The sequence below is a fragment of the Podarcis pityusensis genome (genome assembly GCF_964106645.2).
Source record: "Podarcis pityusensis genome assembly, chromosome: 15".
NCBI lineage: Eukaryota > Metazoa > Chordata > Lepidosauria > Squamata > Lacertidae > Podarcis > Podarcis pityusensis.
In genome coordinates this window covers 23,709,513-23,733,159 of record NC_138040.1, presented here as the reverse complement: position 1 = coordinate 23,733,159, position 23,647 = coordinate 23,709,513, and the positions used below count along the sequence as shown (strand labels likewise).

The window sequence follows — 23,647 nt, the reverse complement described above, 5'->3', positions numbered from 1 at the left end:
TGAATTTGAATCTATTATTTCAGTCACAGACCAGTTCCAGCCCACATACAATATCAAGGAAGTCATAAAACACGGTAGGGGTACATTTGAATTTGCAATTAGGTATAACAGGGACACTACAGTTAAAAATATATGTAAATTAAAACTTAGTCACTAACATATAACCTGAAATTATCATTTAGGGCCTTAATCATTAGATATACGATATACGATATACGATATATGATATACGATATACGATATACGATATACGATATACGATATCTTTATTGTCATTGTCCCATGCAGAACAATGAAATTGAAAAACTACATAAAACTACATAAAACATTCAAAAAACCCTAAAAACTCTGAAACCCCATTTTAAAATACACTATACTATAGAGACCCCTTATGCTGCGTTTAGAACCAGAATTGCATTTGCGTAGAAACTGTTTCTCAGGCGGCTAGTCCTGGCCTTTATAACCCTATACCTTCTTCCAGAAGGCAGAAGCTGAAAGCGATCATTTCCGGGGTGCGTACTATCCTGCGCTATCTCTGCTGCTTTCTTATGGCACCTGGCAGCATAGATTTGATCTAAGGTGGGAAGAGTGCACCCAATTATTCTCTCTGCAGTCTTTACAACCCTGGATAGCATTGTTTTTTCCCTGGTATTATGATAGCACAGCTTGTTCCCTAAGTTTTATGGCAAACACACAGAATTTGGCTACCCTTAAATCAGTTCCCTGTAGCCTCAGTGATAGTGGCAGACCACTTAAATGCTAGAATTGGCCAGTTTGATGATGCTTTATATGCTCACTTCCATGAATCACCACCCATCTTAGAGGAAGCCCATTCTATACCAATCAGGCACTTAAAAGATAGTAGGCATGGTTAGGATTGTGCTATGAATCAACACTTTCCAGCACTTGCAGTCGGTTCATTTTATTCACTAGACAGGGAAGAAAACAGAGATCACACTCAATAAGGGTTATGGGGGGGGGACCTGTGACCCTTCAGTTGTTGCTGGCCCACAATCCCAGGCCACTGGCCATGCTGCCTGGGGCTGATGAGAGCCGTATTGTGAAACACCCAGAGGGTATCAGGTTGAGGGAAGGCTGATCGAAAGTAGCCGCCCTCACCATCTTGCAAGGCTCATCAATATCCCAGAGTTGGGATTGCGACATAAGTAGGAGGTGGCGTGTATGTTGTCTGTTTGAAAGAGAGTTGATTGATTTATCGTCTGATTTGCTAGTGATATTGAGTGATAAACACACACGCACAAAATCTCACCGTTTTAATAAAAATAAAAAGTCTGAAGTTCCATCGGGAACTGTTGAGCTGCTCCACTCTCTCTCTCTCCTTCCTCCTCTCCAGGGAAACCTCCCCAGGCAAAGTCGCAGAGCTGGTGCCAAGGCTATGCAAAGCAGACTCATGCCTGGCTGGTGCCAGGCCAGCAAGGGAGGGAAGCAAGCTCCTCTCCCAGCATCTATTGCTGGGATCCAGCCCTGCTCATTGCACACACCACCCTTGGCATGTGCACACCAAGCTGGGGAGTGGGGTGGATCCAGTTAGGTAGGAAAACTGGGAGCGCTCTCTCCAAAAATCCTTAGCTGACCCCTCTTCCCTGGGCATAATCCAGTAGGAACGTCTCTTGCACAAACTCTGTCGAAATGGTTCTGTTTAGATGGGACTTGCATTCAGGAAGTGTACAGAAGAAGGATTGTCCCCATGGACTTCTCAAAATGCTTATTGTTGTTTAGTTGTTTAGTCGTGTCCAACTCTTTGTGACCCCATGGACCAGAGCACGCCAGGCACTCCTGTCTTCCACTGCCTCCCGCAGTTTGGTCAAACTCATGCTGGTAGCTTCGAGAACACTGTCCAACCATCTCATCCTCTGTCCCCTTCTCCTTGTGCCCTTCATCTTTCCCAACATCAGGGTCTTTACCAGGGAGTCTTCTCTTCTCATGAGGTGGCCAAAGTATTGGAGCCTCAGCTTCAGGATCTGTCCTTCCAGTGAGCACTCAGGGCTGATTTCCTTAAGAATGGAGAGATTTGATCTTCTTGCAGTCCATGGGACTCTCAAGAGTCTCCTCCAGCACCAAAATTCAAAAGCATCCATTCTTTGGCGATCAGCCTTCTTTATGGTCCAGCTCAAGTGAGCTTACTTTTAAGTAAATCCCACTGAGGTCTGTGGGACTTGGTTATGAGGCAACATGCTTAGGACGGCAGAAAAAATTGTCTTGAGCCAAGGTGCAAAGGAGAAATTAAGAACTGGCCATGGTAGGATCATGGCTCAGTGATAGATCACATGCTTTGCATGCAGAAGGTCTTGGGTTCGATCCCTGGCTTCTCCAAGTAGGGTTGAGCAGGACTCTGAAGAGCTGCTACCAGTCAGTGCAGACAGTACTGAACTAGATAGGCCATTGGCCTGACTCTGGAATAAGGAAGCTTCATGTTTTTCTAACTGCTCTGTTTGTTTGACTCAGTATTCAGTTTCCAAAAAATAGCTTTTAGGCAGGTTATTTGAGACTGAAACTTATATTCCAGGCATGGAGGGAACAGCCTTCCACTGTATATTGATCCCTCCTGGTATTCAAAGGCATAATGCCTCCTAACACAGAAGATCCATTTAGCTCCTTAGGAACTCAATGCACATTAGCACTCAAATGACCAATACACAGATTTATTTATGTCTTTAATTCTCTGCAAATTTAGACTTGAGTGTTGGCACTACTTTCCCTGCTGTCATGCTGGTACAATTAATTTAGCAGATTTTTTTTAATTAACTGCCAAATTAGGTCTCTCTCATACAAACACACATCATGCAGCTGTTTAAGAGGATTAATCATTTCTGCATCTGGCATTTTGGTCCAGATTTGGCCTGGCTTTCTCGGAACCCCGGGGGGCATTGAGCTGAGCTAGAAATGACGAGAGATTCTCACCGAATGCAAATATTATCCTGGCGTTTATACCCATCTGGTAGCCTGGAGTCAGGCAAGACTGGACATTTCATGAAGCTTCTTGCTTTTCGCATCTCACAACAGAGGTGGGAGATTGCCTCAGCTGTAGGTGCTGGTTCAAAAATGAACGCAGTGCTTAGAAGCATTCTAGGTACACATGTTTCCCTTGGGAAATCTTTGTTTTAGCTTAAAAGGAAAGCGGTGTTCTGCCCAAGACCCCAAATAAACTCTGTGGTGGTCCAAAAATAACTTTCTGCAGGGGCCAGTCAATTCCAAGAGCCCAGATACCTCAACACATGGAGAAAAAAGGATGGAAATATAGACTAGAATTAGTTAGTTTCACCTCTTTCCCTTCTGCAAGCTATGTCTTTCCATTTTGTCATTGTTGTTGACAAATGACAAGTGATCAAATCAGTTTTCTTGAGGGATGATGGGGGACAGCATCTCAGGCCCTACAACTTAGAGTAGCTTCCCATAAAGTTCTGTTGCTTCAGATTGTGTTTCCCACTCCCCTACTCTGTTTTCAGCTGGGATTTAATCACACCTGCAAATTCAGGTTGCACAGTTTTAGTTGTTTGGGAGGTCTTGAGCAAGAAGCACGCCAGGTTGGACAGTTTGTGATAAGGAAAGGGATGGGGAAATGCCCTGGGAAGTATAGACAACGTTTGATGCAACGTCATCTAACCTCTCGACAAACAAATCGGAAGGAATGCTAATTGAAACAAGACCCATCATCTAATCTCCCTGAAAACAAATCAAGGTGCATGCTCAGTAAACAGGTCACCTGGATGCACCCTGGGCTGACAATTCGGGGGCCAGGCAACATTCTTCTGGAGTGGGCAGGTGTGGTCAAGCCGTTTCTGGCACCTGTCATAAGATCTGGCAATGGCCACTAATTTAGAAGACTTTTCGAAAGGGGGTCAGACCAAAAATTCATGGGAAATGGATCATTCAATGGCTACTAGTCATGATGGCATCACCCAAGTTCAGAGGGCTATTGTCTTTGGTTGCTGCTTCTGGGCTCCTCACACGCATCCATTTGGTCACTGGAAGAAGCAGGATGCTGAGCTAAATGGACCTTTAGTCTAATCAGTCTTCTTGCATTCTTAAGTTCTCCCACACAAACTCAGCTGGAAAGAATAGAAGTGGTGGGGTTGCTTTTGGATGTTTCGGTTGTTTCAACATTTGTGTGTTTGTTGCCCTGGGCTCCTTTGGGAGAAAAGGCACAATAAGTAACAGTAACAGTAGTAGTCATAGTGATTGTTGTTGTTGTTGTTTATTAAGCTACCCTTCACCTTATGGTTCCGGAGCAGATTATAACATTACAACATAATATTGAGAAGCAACTCCAAAATTACAGAAATAAGGTTATCAATAACAACAATTTTTAAATTTAATTTCAATAGCACCCTTCATCCAAGGATCGCAGGGCAGTCTACAAAATAAAAATGCAAAAAACAAAGAATGTAGTAGCAAATGAAAACAACAAACCCACACAGAAACAAATTCTTTATTAAATTAATAAGACAACCAAATGCAGGTTGTAACCAAACAGAAATACGCGAGCAAAAAAGAATCATACATCACAATGAAAATTTGATCTACGCAATAAATAAAACAGAGCAACAACCACAACTGCAGCTCCCCCCACCCCCGCCCGCCCATTTCAATGAACGCTGAGCTTTGTGTCCTTTGCCCTCAAATGTGCCTTTTGGGTTTGCGATCTGAATTACGGCAGGATCTCATCTGCTTCTTTGAGATGTCTGCCCCCTTCCAAAGCTTTCTCGTTTCTGTCTGGGTGCTGCTCCCCGTCACCACCACTATTCAAACAGCAGCAGGAGTGATACACACTCATTTCCAGCAACACATCTGGGGGGAAACCACAGGGACATAAAGGGAGCACCGTGCAATGTTTTGCCCCTGCATTACCAGTGCAGGACGGGACACATCACCCACGTAGGGTTAAGCAAAGTTCTTCTGAGTGCATAACTATATGTCTGCTCCCTTCGCTTCCATCATGGTCCATGATAGAGTTCATGGTATGTACATGTGCATGCATTTGTTCCCTATATTCGTACTCTGCCTTATCAGTTAAGATCCTGCTGAGGCAGCTTCAGGCACGGTACCAGTTTTCCTTGGCATTTCAAAACGCTAGCAGGTGTGCCATGCCTCTTGGGGCATGCTGGGCCTCTGGGCGCAGCTCTGCGTGTGCAGCACTGGCCGCTGTTTGTTTGGGATCAGTGATCCTCCCTGGAGACATTTGTGTACTTCCATGCATATGCAGCATATATGCAGCATATTCATAGGTCTATTGCTCCTGTAGTCAATGGCATGTTTCTTTAACAGCTTGTTCACCTGGTTTTCTACCCATTGTTTTCTGCAAGGGCTCGTGCCCTGATAATCCAGCAAGATGTTAATGGGAGTGCACCCTAGTCGGATCCCATTCATCTCAATACACTACTTACCCAGAAGCACATTCCCAGTCAATTGCACCAATGCTTTTTGCAATCTGCGGTATGTTTCTACCATAGTAGGAGAATGCACATTTCTGCATGCAGGAAGGTCTCAGGTTCTACCAATGGCACATCCAGGAGACAGGAAAGGTTACTAGTCACAGCAGACAATACTGCACTAGAGCCATAAGTAGTCTGAAGAGGTCTATGGCAGCTTCCCATTGATGTTGTTTGTCAATGCAAAGTTTTGTTTACACAGTTGTTTTCAAAATGCTATCTGCCGGATTCAGTGAGTTGTGCAAAAGGCAGCTGTAAAAGCACCCTGATCGTAATCTTGCAGCCTCCCACCTTTTTTTCACCCTCCTCACCTTGTCTCCACTACCTTGCCCTGCTTGTTGGGTTTTGCTTGTTGAGTCTTGTCCTGGATCGATCTGATGGGGGCAGTGGCAGAGAGTTTTGGTATGCAGGTATTGGGGAAGGGCTGTTGAGTCACCCAGGGACTAGAATATTCTGCAGACCAACAAAGGGACAACTTGGTTCAGACCTTTGCCACCATCAGCTCCTGAGTCCATCGACAGGTGCTTCTGCTCCTTTCCACTGAAGCAGCCTTTTCCAAAACAGTGCCCTCCAGATGTTTGGAACTCTATTTTGCATCAGCTCTGTCTTATGGGAGATGTAGTCCAAAACATCCAGAGGGCAACATTTTGCAGAAGACTGCTCTGAAGGTTAGAGCCTGGAGTTTGAGTTGGGTCACCAACAGCAAGGCACCAGAGCAAACTGCCACAAAGACCATCCCACCTATTTAATACTGTGTACCTTTTTGTGGATTTGAATTGATCAAGTTAAGTTAATCAATCTCCTTTATTGGCATAGAAAAAGTGCATCGTATATATGGATCAGAACACAACACAGTTAATGAAACATAGTAGCAGGTAAAAGGTAAAGGTAAAGGGACCCCTGACCATTAGGTCCAGTCTTGGCCGACTCTGGGGTTGCGGCGCTCATTTTGCTTTATTGGCCGAGGGATCCGGCGTACAGCTTCCGGGTCATGTGGCCAGCATGACTAAGCCACTTCTGGTGAACCAGAGCAGCACACGGAAACGCCGTTTACCTTCCCACCGGAGCAGTACCTATTTATCTACTTGCACTTTGATGTGTTTTTGAACTGCTAGGTTGGCAGGAGCAGGGACCGAGCAACAGGAGCTCACCCCGTCGTGGGGATTCAAACCACCAGCCTTCTGATTGGCAAGTCCTAGGCTCTGTGGTTTAACCCACAGCGCCACCTGTGTCCCATAGTAGCAGGTACTTTAGGATAAAACTGTCCGGACATCGTGATGTATTAAATGGCTCTTAGGACCTCTGGTGACGTAGTTTCATAACCAATGGCATCTCCAGGAGACTGGTTTCTCTTCAGATCGTATTGATCATATATTGGAAGCCAAACTTGGCTGAAAACCAGGATATGAATAAATGAAAATACATTAATGAAAACATGGTCTAGTACACACGAGACTTGAAACTTTGTTCTGTGTGAGGCAGGTGCAGCCCAGATTTTCACCTAATCTCCTTCCCTCTGTCATGTTATTATTATTATTTTTATTCTGGGGTTTTCAAAGCATTGCTCATGTTGTCTAAGGCTGTTGGGAAGTAGAGCCCAACAACAACTGGACAGGACTGGCCTGCAAGAATGATGTGGACTAACATTTTATACTGCTCTGATGATGTGGGGGAGGTTTGCTTATACTTCTCTCAGTGCGCTATTCAGATTTTTAGCCATTTCTTAATTTTAATGTCATTTGAGTGCATTGAATGGTTAATTGCCATAAGTGTCACTGAGTGCCATTTCTGGGATGCAAAACCATACTATGAATATCAATAAATTAGATCATGTTTTCTCACTGAGGCTGGAGCAGTGAGTAGGGTGTTGGGTTCTGTCCTTTGGCAAGCCAGATTCACACCCCTCCTTCTCCTTAAAACCCATTTGGGCAAGTCCTTCGACAGCCGCTATCACCTCAGTGGAACTTACATAGCAGGTTTGTTGCATCAGTCCTTGAGATAAGAGTCATGGAGCATTTTGTTCCCCAGAGTGTTCTGCCAAAGGGATAAATAGTAATTAGTTTGGCATCTCCCGGTTAGGATGACCCATTTCATGTGTGAGAATGAGATTTCTTCAAAGATGATAAAAGGCAGAGGCGGATTTAGGGCAGTGCAAGCTCTACAGGGGCACTGGACATGCAGTCAAGGTGGGCACCTTCTCAAAGCCCGATAAGTGCTTGCCCAGTTTCCAGAAGAGGGCATGGGGACTCATGCCTCCTTCTCAAAGCTGGGCAAGTGCATACCAGGTTTTGGGAAGGAGAAGGGAGGGCTCCAGGACTCTGCCAGAGCCTTATGGCTCATTCCCAAAGCCTGGTGCCTCACACAGGGTGGCATATTAACAAGGTCAACCCTTGTAACGGGCCTCTGAAGATCTTGAGCTGGAGGCTGGTGCATTGGAGCAATGGGGTACTGTTCCCACCAACCTCAGCACCCCTTTTGTGGGAGATGTACAGAAAACTGTAACAAGGCATATTCTTGCTAGTTAGCATGTGAAAGGGTTAAAACCATAGAGTCGTATTGCTGACAGACAGACTCAGACCATATAAATGTGATTGGTAGAGAAGGCTCTGTGTGATGTCATTTCCCCTCCTCTACTGGGAGGAAGAAGCAAATAAATATTTCCTTTTCCTCCTCTCTCTTCAGCCAACCAGGCCTCTTCTTACTCCAGCATCAGGCACATGCCTGAAGCTGTTTTTGCTGTAAACACAAGTATTTGACCTGTATTTACTCTTAATGCTGCTGCTGCTAAGATGAATGCTTGACTGTGAGCAAAGTATATGTTTTAAACTTACTTTTCAGTATTCAGTATTCAAAAGGGGGAGATCAGCCCAATGACAAAGTCTTGTGCTTTCATTTAAATTGCCTAAAATGGGACTTAAGCTCTGCTCAGCCTTGTGCAAGTGCAAGTGTTAAGTTGATCCTTTTTGTATGTTAACCCACACATGGGGGCCTGTAGAGGGATAAAATATAGTTAATATAATCCCTCAACTACCTAATAAAACCCACCACCACCTGCCTGCCTTCTTACTTGCAACGAGTCCAAGGGGAGGCCCTGCCTGTCAGCTTCCTCTTCCTCGATCTCACTGTTGCCCTTTTACAGCTCAGCAGGGAGGAAGATAAGGCTGAAATGAGAATTAGAGTTGGCTCTGTCTGTTGTTAGCTCTGGTGCCACCATCTGTTGGCCTCCCTGCCTTCCACCCTACCAGTTCTGATGGGCACCAGACACCACTGCACCTCAATGGCAGGAGGAAAAATGAGATGGGTCACCCTGCCACGGCTATGCCACCAGCCACGTTGGATCCACCAAGCTCTCACCAGAAATATCTCTGACATCTCACTGGAAATGGACACCCATGTCAGTGCTACTGCTTCTTCAGTGGAGGTGACAGGATGGGCAGAGCACCCATATGGTTGTCAGCTTGGGGGCTTGTGCTGCCCAAAGTGGCTGCTTCACCCTGCCTCATGAGAGGGGGGGCAGGCAGCCCTGCACAGCCCTAAAAGCTTTTTTCTGGAGGTGGGTTTTTAATAATAATAATAATAATAATAATAATAATAATAATAATAATAGCAATCAAACAAACAAGCAAATAGATAAATAAATGAGGTGCTTTAGATACCCAAGTCCTGAGCTGTGGCAGGTTTTAGTAGATAAATGCAGCCTTTAGCTGAGAACCTGCACACTTGTTCTTTTGTTAAAGTAACAGTCTTGACTAATCTTACACTCTCTCTCAATTTCTCCCTCCCTCCCTTTTCATTTCATTTACAGGAAATGAACGAAATGGACTGGATTTCAGCAGACAGGTAAATGCCCTTTGTGCAGATGCATAGTGCCACATAGGCTTTGTTGATATTTTGTTTTTTCATGTGACCCAAATCTCAAAGGAGCATGGAAGAGAGGCGAGATGTTAATTGTGTGCTTTACATCTGAATTAGTACCTGTTGTCTATGTTCACAATACAGGCTTAAAATGCATTGCAGGTGTTGGACTCAATGGCCGTTGGGGGATCACTTGCAACTCTGTTATTCTGTTATTCTATTAAATGGATCAAGGTATAGTGTGAATGTGGCCTTAGGCTTGATGGCATCCAAAGACCCTTCCAGCTCTTCAATCCCACGATTCCAAGCTTTCCACCCACAGAGAGTGAATGCCGGCCAAGCTTCGCTTCGCCATGTCTGGAGGGTAAACTAAATTGATCCCAATCTCAGATTTTTTCCACCTGAGCATCTTTCAAGACGTGAGCAAGTTCATCAGACAGGAGTCTGGCTGGGATTCATCATCAATGAAGCTTTTGTTAACTTTCCTTCGGGTTGCCATCTCGGCATGTATCAATGCGTTGACTCATGCACAACTCGGAGATAAGCGGCTGTTTATTAGGAAACACACCTGCAAATGGCCATGACGCGTTTGACAGATGTTGTTAACAGGAAAGCATCTGCAGAGATACTCTTGATAAAGCCCAGGGCTAAAGTAAACCAGCAGAAGACCCATATGATTTATCTGTTGATGGGATGTGCCATTTCAGACTGCAGGTGGGGGTTGGATGTTTCAGTAGTCCCTCCCAATTTTCCTTATAGATACAAAACCAGTATGCCAGTGAGGTCTTTCTAGGAGAGTGCTCCAGTGTCAAGGGTTAAGTCAAAGCCCAGTTATTATTTCTGCAGCAGGGTCCTCTTTCTAGCACCTTAGAGCTGTCCAATCAGCATGAAGGGGGAGCTTTGGGGCCACTTTTCACTCTTTGTACTGATTGGAGCCAATCAAGGTGAAAGGAGATGAGTCAGCCACTGAGGATCGACTCCTAGGGTCACTCTGGAGAAGGTACGTGGGAGAAACACTGGGGAGGAGTTGTTCTGTATGCTCCAAAGCAAAGTATTTAAGAACACTAAATAGACATCAGTTTCAAGAGAATGGTGTGCAAGTTCTGTTACGTATACTTCACAGAAAACATAACTTAAGTCACTACCTGCTAAAGCTATCCCAGAATATTCAACTCGCTGCTGGTACTGGCAAGACCTTCGAAATGTATGAAGGCATGAGGAAAGCCTTTGGATGAACAGTCAGGAAAACTGCACTGCTAGAAACCTTGTCTGGAGAGATCAACACAGACAACAGCAAGCAGTTGAAGCAATGAACAAAGGACTATCAAGAACTGTACTAGTGGGAAAACGTGGTCACTGACACAGCAGCTAGCAGCGTCCAGACTCTGCATGTCTGGGAAAGCTGGATGTCCCTCCTTCCCTTGATGAGAACACCAGCAACTCCTAGGCACTTGGTAAAGACCAATATGTTTGTTTGTTTTTAAATGATATTTATTGAAAAATTTTTAGAATTACAAAAGAGAACAAAGCAGAAAAAGAGAAAGAAGAAACAAAGAAAAAACAAACCACATCAAACAATACAAATTCAAAAAACAAAAATACACCACAAACACTCAAAAACAAATCCATCATTCTCAAATCCTCAACTGTCATTACCTTCTTTCTTTGACCTCCTCCTCCTCCCTTTTTTTGTATCCTAATTATTAATTGTCGCAGCAAATCCTTTCCATATTTCATAATATTCTGTCATTTCATTACCTTAATCTATTTTAATCTTATCTTACTATAAAGAACCTTAAAGCTTAAAACTTAAATCTTATTTTTACCAACTTCTCATAACCATAATATTCTTACATAATTCTTTAAACATTTTTGCTAAAGCCAAATAATTTCGTTCCAACATTTTTCTAACATTCATCAATTTTATAAAACAATCCTAGTAGTAAAAAAAAGAAATAAAAACAATCCAATCTTCATCCAGCGTCCCTTCCTCCTGGTCCCGGGTTTTGTCAGTCCTTTTTATCCCATCGACCTAGCGCATTAACCTGGCAACCTTGTATCCGAGGCCCTTAAGTCCCTTCCATGTCCCTTCCGTGGCTCTTCTTCATATTTATAGCTGTATTTTCCTTTGTCTCCTGCTCCTTTCACTCGTGGGAACTCCAGCTTAACAATGTTTTTGACCCTTCTCAACAGATCAGCCCCTTTTCCATAGTCCACACTAAACTCCATGTGGTATTTAAGAACATGTTTCAAAATCCTTCCAAAATTAGGAGCCCCCACAACCCCAAACATCTCACGGCCCATTGCCAGACTTGAAAAGTCCAAACATCCCTGCATAGGGGGGTCTATCCAAGCCCCCATTTCCAAACTAGACCAAACTTTATCTTTCTAAATCTGGCTTTTTCCAAGTTCATTTGTCAAATCCAAAAGCTCATGTTCCTGCTGGGCCGCAGCTCCCTCCATCTCTGCCGCCCAGTGGTAAAGACCAATATGAAGGTCTACCAGGCTTGCGTATTGAGAGGGGAGCAACTTATACCTGCCAGAAACAATGCCTCAATGCCTTCCATATGTGCAGGAAGATTTGAGGCATCACATGGCAGGACAGACTCTCAAACAAAGATAAGCTCTCCCAAGCTGACATTCCCAGCATGTTCATACTTCTGTCTCAGCAACTTCTATGCTGGCTTGGTCATGTCCACATGGCACACATGTCCAAGATGGCAGGATCCCCAAGGACATGCTCTGCAGGGAGCTGGCTTCGGGCACCAGGCCCATTGGCAGACCAACTCTACATTACGATGTCTGACAGCATTAACCTCAATATGGGAATCCCTTTCAGATGACTGTGCTGCCTGGAGACAGGCAGTCAGGTCGTACATCCACAGCAGTGACTAAAGGAGGAATGATCACTGGGAGGAGTGCAGAGAGATGAAACACCATGGTGCATCTGAATCAGCACAACTGGCCGCTTTCATCTGCCCCAGCTGCAACCAAATATGTCTCTCCTGTGTTGGTCTGTACAGCCACAGTAGGCACTGTAATTCTCCAATAGTTTGACTTTACCCCTGAAGGCACACTCTTCCATTGTTTGCTGAGACAGACAGATGCCAACCGCAATGTAGAAATTGGAAAAACAAAGACTGGGGATAATGTGGAACTGAAATGGACAGATTTCATAGAATCACAGAATTGTAACGTTGAAAAGGACCACAAGGGTCATTTAGTTCAGTCCTTCCTTACCTGAGTGATTCTACATCAGGGACATTGTTTAGGGTTGCCATACGTTCAGAATTTCCTGGACATACCTGGAATACTGCTGTGGGAATCAGTGTCCAGGAGTAAATCAGCAAAATATCCAGGAAAATCCATCTGTACGGCAACCTATGAGGTTGCTGCTGATTTTCTTTAAAACTAGCTCAAAAAGTCTTCTCTGCTTTTTTTTTTGCGATTTTGCCAAAAAAGCTCAACAGCTTTGGACAAAACTTTTTGAAATATGGCATTGTTAGAAATTTTAGAAATTCTAGCGTTGTTAGAAATTTTAAATGGCAGCTCATAACTACCGTACTTACTGCTGCTGCTGGCAGCCCCCTCAAATCTGGCAGGGGGTATCCTGCGGGGTGGGGTGGGGGCACTGAGATGCCTGATCCAGGAGAGTCATTGGGGGAGAAAGTGAAAGATCTTTTTTTGTTCTTGCTCTCCCCCCACAATGCCATAACCAGGGATTATCCAATGAAGCAGATTGTCAGTGGATTCAGGACACACTGAAAAAACCACACTAGTTCATCCAAGATGTATTATTTATTTGCAGAAACTGTGGCTATTGCCATGGCCTTAGAGAACCTTTGAAGCAGATTAGAGAAATTAGCACGCACACAAAAGGTTTGGCCTGCCAATGGCTACCATTGGCAGTGATGGCTATATGGAGTCCTTGTGCTGAGACGCAGCGTACCCATGAATACCTCTTGTTTCGGGGAAACAACAGAGGATGGCCCTGCCTTTGTGTCTGGTTTCCTGGAGGTCTTTGACTGGCTACTGTGAGAAAAGGATGCTGTATTTGATGAGCCTTTTTATTTATTTATTTATTTATTCATTCATTCATTCATTCATTCATTCATTCATTCATTTATTCATTCCATTTCCACCCCACCTTTTCCTCTGAGGAGCTCATGGTGGCATATATGGTTCTCCTCTTCCTGGTTTAATCCCTACAACAACCCTGTAAGGTAGGTTAGGCTGAGAGGTGTTGCAATGTCGTTTGTGAGCCTGTTTTCCATCATGGCATGTTCTGGGAAGGAAGTGTAAAGGGTGGCGGAAGGGCTGAGATCACCCTCGTTCTGCAAGCAGAGAGGAGGAAATCTAGCAAGCGGTTGCCTGACACCTCGCTCTTCCGCATTGTCAGTCCTGGGACTGATTTGCAGATAGAAAGAGAGGCAGATCTGTCATTTGTCACAAAGGTTGAAAGGAAGCACCAATTTTCTGGGAGGTTCTTCCCAGCAGTCCTAAGAAGATGGTGAAGAATTTGCATGCTGTAGAACCAAAATAAAGGTGTGGCCATGGGAGGAGAGGGGGGGCAGGCCACTGCAGGTATCTGCTGCAACAGATGTAAACAAGTAGCAGTGCATTCTCTCCAGATGAAGGTGGTATAGATGTAAATGGGGAGATGAGTTTTCTGAGTGTGGGAGCAGCCCATCAGGGCAGGGAACCAGGTGCTCAGCAAACAGGTCTCGCTGTGTGAATGCTTTATTTTTATTTTTATTATTTTAATATAGTCTGAAACTCCCTGGGGGTTTGCTCCATTTGCCTTAGGCTGTTTTCATTTTGTGGAGCTGGGGCTAAGAACCAGGCCGCTTATGCCAGAGAGTCATCCTGCGTTGTGCCAAATACGTTCTCTGATGCTGCTTGCCAGCTGCTTCCCTGCAATTCCAGGGTTTGGCTGGGGCCATGGGTGGCCTCAGCTGGGACCAAATTGAGAGCAGGACATCTCCAGGCATCTGGGCTGGACTGTGGGTTTGAGGTGAACCAAGAGCTAGCAGTCAGGGCAGAAGTGTGTGTCAGAGCTGAAACAAAAGGCAGGACTGAGCAGCAAGCCAGAAATCAGGACCGAGGGATACAAAAGCATCCCAGAGCTCAGGAAACCTTCTTACAGTCTTTACTGTCTGTTAGAATCCAGTTGTCAGTCAGGTTATTCCAAGCCCTGAGGGTACTACACTGTGTAGGCAGGTGCTGTAACCTTCAGTTTGGTGGCTCATCACACATAAAACAGTTACACAGAGAACCAAAGTGTTTTGGTCCAAACTTTGCTCCCCAGCCAGAGTTCCCCCCTGTAGTCAGTTGCTGGCACAGTGCAGTTTGAGAGGGAGAGTAGAGTTTTGTGGAGGAGAAACTAAACAAGATGGCTCTGCTCTAGACAGCATCTTAAAAAGCAGAGACATCACCTTGCCAACAAAGGTCCATATAGTTAAAGCCATGGTTTTCCCAGAAGTGATGTATGGAAGTGAGAGCTGGACCATAAAGAAGGCTGGTCACTGAAGAATTGATGCTTTTGAATTATGGTGCTGGAGGAGACTCTTGAGAGTCCCATGGACTGCAGGAAGATCAAACCTATCCATTCTTAAGGAAATCAGCCCTGAGTGCTCACTGGAAGGACAGATCGTGAAGCTGAGGCTCCAATACTTTGGCCACCTCATGAGAAGAGAAGACTCCCTGGAAAAGACCCTGATGTTGGGAAAGATTGAGGGCACAAGGAGAAGGGGATGACAGAGAACGAGATGGTTGGACTGTGTTCTCGAAGCTACGAACATGAGTTTGACCAAACTGCGGGAGGCAGTGGAAGACAGGAGTGCCTGGCGTGCTCTGGTCCATGGGGTCACAACTAAACAACAACAAATGCTTCTGAATAACTTCAGAAGGGGAGAGTGCTTCTGCATTTGGGTCCTCCTTGCAGGTTTCCTAAGGCATCTCATTGGCCACTGTGAGAACAGTGATGTCTGCAAGGTTGGCAGAGCTTGCGCTGTCAACACTGGAACCGCACAATGTTGAACAGAAAAAATTACAGCGCAATGCCTCCTTTGAGCAAGATGATGTGCTTGCTGCAGTTCTGCAAGAGAAAATGTCCACAGTCTGGTCATTGGCACTGAGTTACATTTCCTGGAAATCTCTGCTTCTTTCTCTCTCTTTTTTAAGACCAGGTTTCTAGCCCTCAGGACAGAAAATGTATGAGTGAAAGGGCAAGAGCAAAGAATGCCTGCCGAAAGCTAGGGAAAACAGAGAGATGGCTGGATAAGATTATAAGTGGCTGGAAGCTTCAGTGCCCCAGTAGCTCCTAGCTCTTCCCCAAGGCCAGCAAAACCAGCATATGTTATGCAAAATAGATAAAAATGCAGAACAAATGCATGCAAATTTGTGTCCTTTAAAGGAGATTAGGCATATCGTGGACATCTTTCAGCAGCTGTTAGTCATGATGAGGTCTGGATGGAGCTGACATGCTCAGAGATAGTGTACTTGGGAATAAAAAAGAAAAGAAAAAGAAAAGAAAAAGAAAAGAGAAAAAAAGGGGGGAAGGAAAAAACAAAACAAAAAACCCAACAGCTTCTTCTGTGCTTCCAAAGGCATCTGATGGGTCACCATGGAAAGCAGGAAGCTGGACTGGACTGACTCTCCTTTAGATCCAGCAGGGCTTTTATAAAGTTGCATTCTCAAACGATGCAAATCGGTTACAGTTCCATTAGTTACACCGGTTGCAGAATCCTCTCCTCCTGTCCTGTCGCAATCCCTTGGCGCAGAATTTGAATAGACAGCAGGTTAGGTGATCAGGGTGCCCTGACTTCTTTCTCTGGCTGAGCCAAAAGTGAAGGCCTTCCAAAAAACAGGCTTTGTAAGGCAGAGCTGATACCATTCCTGTCTCCTGACATGCATTTCCCAGCCTCCACCGCAAGGCCGTTCTCACTCCTTTGAACCCCTTTGAAGGTGCTAAGTACTAAGCTTGTGTGCATTTAATTAATCTTCTCCAATACGAGCCAGCTGTGAGCCAACCGATTTTTAATTTGGTGAGCTCTGGGCTTGTTGCCCTCAAGGGTTTTTTTGAGGCTTGTTTGCTTTTTGTCATCTTCTGTTGTGTTCCGTTGGCTGCTGCATCAGATCTCCCTCTTGTTTCTTTCTGCCTGGTCCCAGTTTCACTCTGCCCTTCCAGGGCCTCATCTCATATGAACATCAGATGAGCCCTGATCCATCAGGCCAATGGCCTACCTATTCCAGAATCTTCTTTCCCACAGTAGCCAATCTGATCGCTTCCAGGAGCTCAGAGAAAGGGTAGGAAGGCAACAGACTTCCCTTACTGTTTGCTCATAAGAGCACAGCTGCAGCAGGCCAGAAGCTCATCTGCCCCAGTGTCCTGTTCTGCCAACTGGAAGCTCCAATGGGAAGCCCTTGGAAAGGACATTCATCCCACCCATAGGGTTGCCAGCTCAAGAACATCCAAGACCCTGACATTTCAGAGCCCACATCTGAGACCTAGTGTTGGCCCTGGTGATGGCACAAGGGGCAGGCCCCAGTGGTGTCCTTAAACATGACACATCCAGTATGTCAAAGAATCATAGAGCTGGAAGGTACCCCAAGGCTCATGCAATGCAGGAATCACAGCTAAGGAACCCCTGACAGGTCGCCATCCAAACTCTGCTTGAAAACCTCCAATGAAGGAGACTCCACCACCTTCCAGGGTAGTCCATTCCACTGTCTGGCAGCTCTTACTGTCAGAAAGTTCTTCCAGGTGTTTAGTCAGAATCTCCTTTCTTGCCATTTGAATCCCTTGGTTCAGGTTCTATCCTCTCGAGCAATAGAAAACAAACTTGCTCCACCTTCCATGTGACAACCCTTGAGATATTTGAAGATGGCCATCGTATCACCTCTCAGTCTTCTCTTCTCCAGGGGAAACAGACCCAACTCCCCCAACCATTCCTCATAAGGCTTGGTTTCTAGACCCTCAATAATCTTGGTTGCCCCTCTTCTGCGCACATTCTAGCTTGTCAATATCCTTCTTAAACTGTGGTGCCCAGTTTATTCAAATTAAAAAAACACACCTCAATGTCTAAAAAATGAGCAAATGCATAATTGGTTGCAAATTAAGTTAGAAACCTTACCTAAAGGGGATGTTCCCAGGTCCAGGGGAAGTGAGGGGACCATAACTTCTTACCTGCTTAGGGAAGCTGGGTATGGTAGATGCTCTTGCCCACCTGCAGATTCATCACTAGCCGTGATGACTATGCTTTCTTGGCAGGTGTCAGCTAAAAAAGAAAAGGGCCACAAAGTCCTGCTGGCTACATTATCTAACTAATCTAAATCCAGTTTGATGGTGTCACTGTACTACATAGCCAGTTCATATTGGCTGTGTGACAACATCACAAAGCCAACTCAGAGTGAGGGCAGCATTTCATGGGCTTATTCTGAGTAGAACATCATTTTCAGACTGCTCTGCAGGTCCTCTGAATTATCACCAAAACTGGGTGAGGCGAACTGGGTCATTTCACCTTAGCCTCAGTTTTTAACGGTTGTTGGGCTACGGGAGAAACAAGTTGCCTTTCTCAGTAACGTAGTTAGGGGGGGGCGGTCTGCACTGGACGGCAGCTTCCAGAGGGCTGTCCAACCACAGGTTGGTGTATGGCTTGCAGGGTGCCATCATCAGTGGGCCACCCTTAAGTGGGCCCAGCATTGCCAGAAAAAGCAGCATGGGGGGTGGCTCACCCCTGCCCCCTTGGGCGACTTGCTCCCACCCCCATGGGTGGCTACGCTGCTGGCCTTTCTTACTCCTGATCTTTTTGTTTTTGTTTATGTTTTTGTTTTACCATCTGGTCGGTTGTGCATGTCAATACATGCAGGGATGGTACTTGAAAAGCTATTATTATTGGCGAGCAATGGTCATTATATTACATCTCTACATAGGATGGCTTTTCTGGGGTTCGGGGGGCACAAAAGGTGGGAAGGTTATGTGTCCACATAAGAATCTGCAATCCCCACCTTGCCAGAGTTCCCCAGCGTGACTTTGATCAAGTGGCTTGGACATTGCATCTCTTAAGTCGTGCCAAATTGCCCTTCCGTTCTCTGAGCAGCTGCATAAGATGAGCCTCCTAGATCAGGACAGTGGCCCAGTACAGTGGTACCTCGGGTTAAGAACTGAATTCATTCTGGAGGTCCGTTCTTAACCTGAAACTGTTCTTAACCTGAAGCACCACTTTAGCTAATGGGGCCTCCAGCTGCTGCCGAGCGATTTCTGTTCTCATCCTGAAGCAAACCTGAGGTACTATTTCTGGGTTAGCGGAGTCTGTAACCTGAAGCGTCTGTAACCCAAGGTACCACTGTATTCCATTCTCACAGTGGCTGACCAGATAGATGCCTAGGGGAACCTGCAAGTTGGACATGAGCCCAACATCACTCTGCTCACCTGCCATTCCCGGTGACTGCCATTCAGGGGCACGATGCAGGAGGCATGACAGTGGAGGTAGAATGTAGACATCATGGCAAGATAGAAATGATGTTTGCAGAAACCCATGAATAACTGATGGGAGCAGGTTGGGTTCCATGTTTCTTCCCACCCCCCAGAAAAGCAGGATAAATTTTATCCCAAAGAGGCAATGTTGTGTGCATGGTTGAATTGTGTTGTAGATTCCAATCCATGCTGTGAACATGAAGGATCTAGATTTATTTAGGCTGTTGCACAGAGTGCAGGCTAGGGACAGAAGAGATGATTTGATTCAAATTTGTTTTTTTGTATTTTGAAATTTTATTTGCAATATTGATATTACATACATACAAAAAGGAATACGGTTATACAAATAATACAAATTACCTTAACAAACATGTACCAAAAAATGAATAATAAAAAGAAAAACGCAAAAAATAAAAGGGGGGAGAGAGAGAAAATAAAAATATCGAGAGAGAAGAAAAAAGATTGACTTCCTTCAACTGCTATACAATTCCTATAATCTCATATCTTTGGTTGTCTGTCACCATTTTAAACTTTGTGGAGAGACAATTTGTTTACCTGTGGAGTTTTTAACCTGGACTAAGCCAATCATAATTTGGGGAACCTACCTTCTTCATATAACTTATAAAGATGAAACTAACAGAAATAGTAAGAAATAAATGAAGTGGGGGAAAATCAGGAGAGGTTTGATTCAAATTTAAAGGGGAACTTCCCTCATTCACACTTTGCAAAAGCAGTATGCAAAACGAAACACAGCCATCCTTCAAAACTTATACTTCTCTGAGTTTTGCAATGCTGTTCTCCAGCCTAGCGATATGTACAAAAATGCATATAGTAAGGTAAAGTGTGCAGAAAAAATCCATATAAGTCATCGAAATTATATTAGGGGGAAATGCCTTACCCCTCAAAAAAAGTGTTTATTAGGGAAAATTGCATAAAAGCATATGTATATTTGGAGCAATTTGCACTAAAACACTGGTGGGTTTTCAAGACAAACGGTTGCAGCTGTGTGTGTTTTTAAAAAAGAAAACTGATGTAGAAATTTGGAGAGCTGAACTTTAGACTGTTGTTGGCATTCGTCTGTCTTGGGAGACAATGGAAGAGTGCGTCTTCAGGGATAAAGTCAAACTGTTGGAGAGTTACAGCACCTGCTATGGCTATAGAGACTGATACAGGAAGTACATGTTCTATATTTCTGGTGGGACAGATGACGTCATCTTGGTTTTGCTGCTACAGGTGTACCGTATGACAGTGAAAAATTCAGAGAAACCAAAATTTACTGAGTCACACATCCTTAGCCCTGGGAAAGGATAGTTTGAGGGCCTACCAGTTGCCAAATCAACTTTATCTAGTTCTTTGTTATTAATCTGCAGCTGAACAAGCATATCAGATATTTGCTGGATGCTAATATTATTGCTCACTTGCTCTGCCTGGTCAGTTCCCATATGTGGGCGTAAGACTGAATATCCCATTGAACCAGAAGTGGGAGTTTTTTAATGGCATGTGATTAGGCTGGCTAGCATGAGTCATCTCAAGATATATTTTTTCCCCTTGTCAACAAACCCCTTTCCCTAAGAGTGTTTGCTTTCTGCTTGTGGTGCATGAATTTCTGGAATGTGCAAGCTGATCAGAAGCTCATCTTCTTCTCTGGTTTATCTTGGCATTTTGAATGAGAATTGGAATATGAAGCACCTGGCTGCTGGAACAGCCCTAGTAATGTGTACCAAAATGCATATACTAGGGTAAAATGTGCACAAAATTGCATATACAGTCATACATTGGCTTGAAGTTGCTTCAGGTTGAGTGCTTTTGGTTTGCACTTCACGGCGACTGGGAAGTAACGGAATGTGTTACTTCTGGCTTTCGTCGCTCACGCATGCACAGACGGTCAAAATGACATCACACGCATGCACGGAAGCAGCGAATCGCCACGTGCAGGCACAGATGCAGGTTGCGTTTGCTTCTGGATGCAAATGGGGCTCCAGAACGGATCCTGTTAGTATCCAGAGGTACCACTGTAAATCATGAAAAGAACATGTAAAACAAATTCTATTAAGGGGAAATACCTGACCAAAAGGGACGCAGGTGGCGCTGTGGGTTAAACCACAGAGCCTAGGACTTGCTGATCAGAAGGTCGGCGGTTCGAATCCCTGTGACGGGGTGAGCTCCCGTTGCTCCATCCCTGCTCCTGCCGACTTAGCAGTTTGAAAGCACGTCAAAGTGAAAGTAGATAAATAGGTAGTGCTCCAGTGGGAAGGTAAACAGCGTTTCCGTGCACTACTCTGGTTCACCAGAAGCGGCTTAGTCATGCTGACCACATGACCCGGAAGCTGTACGCCGGCTCCCTCAGCCAATAAAGCGAGATGAGCGTCGCAACCCCAGAGTCGGTCACGACTGGCCCTAAGGATCAGGGGTCCCTTTACCTTTACCTGACCAAAAATGTGTATATTAGGGGAAATCTAACCCAGCATCCTGCTCTCAAAGTGGCTAACAAAAGACCTCTCCTGGGAAGCCCACAAGCAAGAGGTGAACCCAACAGCCCTCTCCCCACTTGTGATGCCCAGCAACCAACATTCAGAGGCATGCAGCCTCTGAAGTAGCAAGGAGGGGTTGCTGAGTGTGCCATGTGGCCCAGATCCCACAAATGGAGTGTGGGAGCTCTCCAGCAAACAGCCTAAGGCTGTGGGGTGGAGGGAGGCCGCAAAATAGCCGTTGCCATCTCCAAGAACTTTTGGGGAGAATTTCGTCAGTCCTTAAGACATTAAGCAAGAGGAGCTGGCCTCCTGTTTATGAGAAAGACTTGTAAGTGAGACATTCGAGTTGGTTTGACAGGGCCAGAGGCACCTGACTATCTCCTCCCGCATCTCTGTCCCTCCCACCGGAGCCCTGCTGATGTGCTGTTATTCATTCATCTCGTTCCTGTGGGGCTCAGCCTCAGCACTGCTGTGTCTGCAGGATGTCTTCATGAAGCAGCTTTGTGCCAAAAGTTTATAGATCAGTTACAAAACAGAGGGTTGTTTTTTTTTCTTCTTCTCGTGATCATTATTAGACGTAATCATCCTCCTATCCTTTCCTTTGCCCTTATAGGTAAGGGAAAAGCTGGAGCGAGTAATTACAGGCAGGTTGGGAGATGTTCCTTCTTCCTCACTCTCCTGTCTTGTGAAATGTTTATGAAACACCTCCAAACGGGTTATGCAAGTGAGCTTTGATCATTTTCCATCACCCACCATTTGTTGTTCAAGTTTTGTTTTGTTTTTGTTTAGTTGGGTTTTTTTCTCTCATCAGCCTTGAAACGAGATACCCATCGATCATGTGCCAAGGTGACCCCGGAAACTGGATTAGGCTTCTGCAGGGCAACCAAACATGTGATCTGCTGTTGCCCGTTCATTTCCCACAAAGGCCAGGTCACCTGTTGGGTTATAGATCCCAAAGTCAGATCTTTTAACAGGTGCTTTTGGGTCTGCATACATGCAGGAGAATAATATTGGGGATGAAACTGACAAACAGGCAGCGCTTCTTTCAGATGCAGATGATGGATTCCAGATTTGAATCCACACAAAAAAGAGCTCCCTGCAAGCAGAAATCCAGCATAACAAAAAGAAAGGTTGTGATTAGCTGTGATCCCTGCATTGCAGGGGGTCGGACGAGATTAGCCTTTGGGTCCCTTTCAACTGTACAGTTCTATGCTTCTGTGATTCTAGGTTTTATCCGAGCAGCATACTCATTGTGCTGATTTTCTACAGGCAATGAGTTTTGGGCATCCAAAAACATGCACTCTGAAGCCCATTCTGCCAATTTGCTGCATTTGTTTCTTAGGTTTGTGTTCCTCCATTCCTCAAAGGACTGCAACTAACTAGCTCTTCTCTCTCCTCAATTTTTTTTTCCTTTGTAACAACCCTGGTGAGGTAGGTTAGGCTGAGAGACAGTGATTCACCCAGTTAGCTTTGCAGCTGTGGGGAGTGAATTTGAACCTGGTTCTTCCAAGTACTGGTCTAACTGCTGTACCACACTAGCTCTGTACTTAGAAACAGGATGAGGGGGCTAGAAAGGAGGAGCACATTTTTGGATGCTCCTTTTTATAAAAATCTTCCTCCAAGTAAAAACAAAACAATGCACATCTCAGACAATATTGTTATGAATTTGTGGGGTGTCTGGACTCCCCCCTTCTAATTTCTGGATGCCAGACACTATGGTACTGGTCTTCCCATGTCCAAGCCAGCCTGAATGTCCGAGTCCTTTAAGCAAACAAAGACAGGACGGAAGCCACCAATAAGGCAAAGAATGCAGAGCCCTGTCCTGAGCTGAGAGATAGCTGGCAGGAGATAAAAGATAGAATTGCAGGAGGGAGGGGCAGAACTGGGGTGGGTGGTGTTGCAAGTTGAAGGAGAGTTGGTTGCATCTGGCAAATTGTTTACAGGATGGAAAAAGGAGGGCCAGAGCACCATGGGGGCTGGCAGTGTTGCATCCAACATTGCAGCTATGAGAGAGACAGAACCCACTTTCAGTAAAATGCTTGGAACTCCTCCAGAGTTAAGGTTGCATTTCTGTGTAAATAAACCATATATCATAAAGACACCACAGTCTCTGCTTTGCTTTATTTCCAAAGGAAAACACGAATCCTGTAACCCCTGGAATCCCTCACAGAGCTGTACTCTGTGTTTCTGATCTGCCACTCAGTAAGACCAACTTGTTAAAACCCATCTGGCTTTGGAAAAAGTTTGCTTCCTGCACCTGCACATATTACTTCCTTTTAAATGATTTATAGATCTCCAGTTTGTCAGTGGGGGTGAATCTATTGACTACAAAGGCTGGGAATATTCTTTTTTACTAAGTTATCATTTTAAAGTTGCTTTGCATATTGATTTGC

The 23,647-nt window shown here is 44.9% G+C and overlaps 1 protein-coding gene across 2 annotated transcripts in view; it reads left to right on the top strand.

Annotated features, from left to right (window-relative positions):
* POU2F3 (POU class 2 homeobox 3) overlaps positions 1 to 23,647 on the top strand; it is a 96,404-nt gene that overhangs the window by 32,556 nt on the left and 40,201 nt on the right. For both annotated transcript variants that reach the window (XM_080983631.1, XM_080983629.1), the window contains one exon: positions 9,256 to 9,290. In XM_080983631.1, the coding sequence (XP_080839757.1) occupies positions 9,256 to 9,290 (35 nt within the window). The remainder of the gene's footprint in view (positions 1 to 9,255; positions 9,291 to 23,647) is intronic.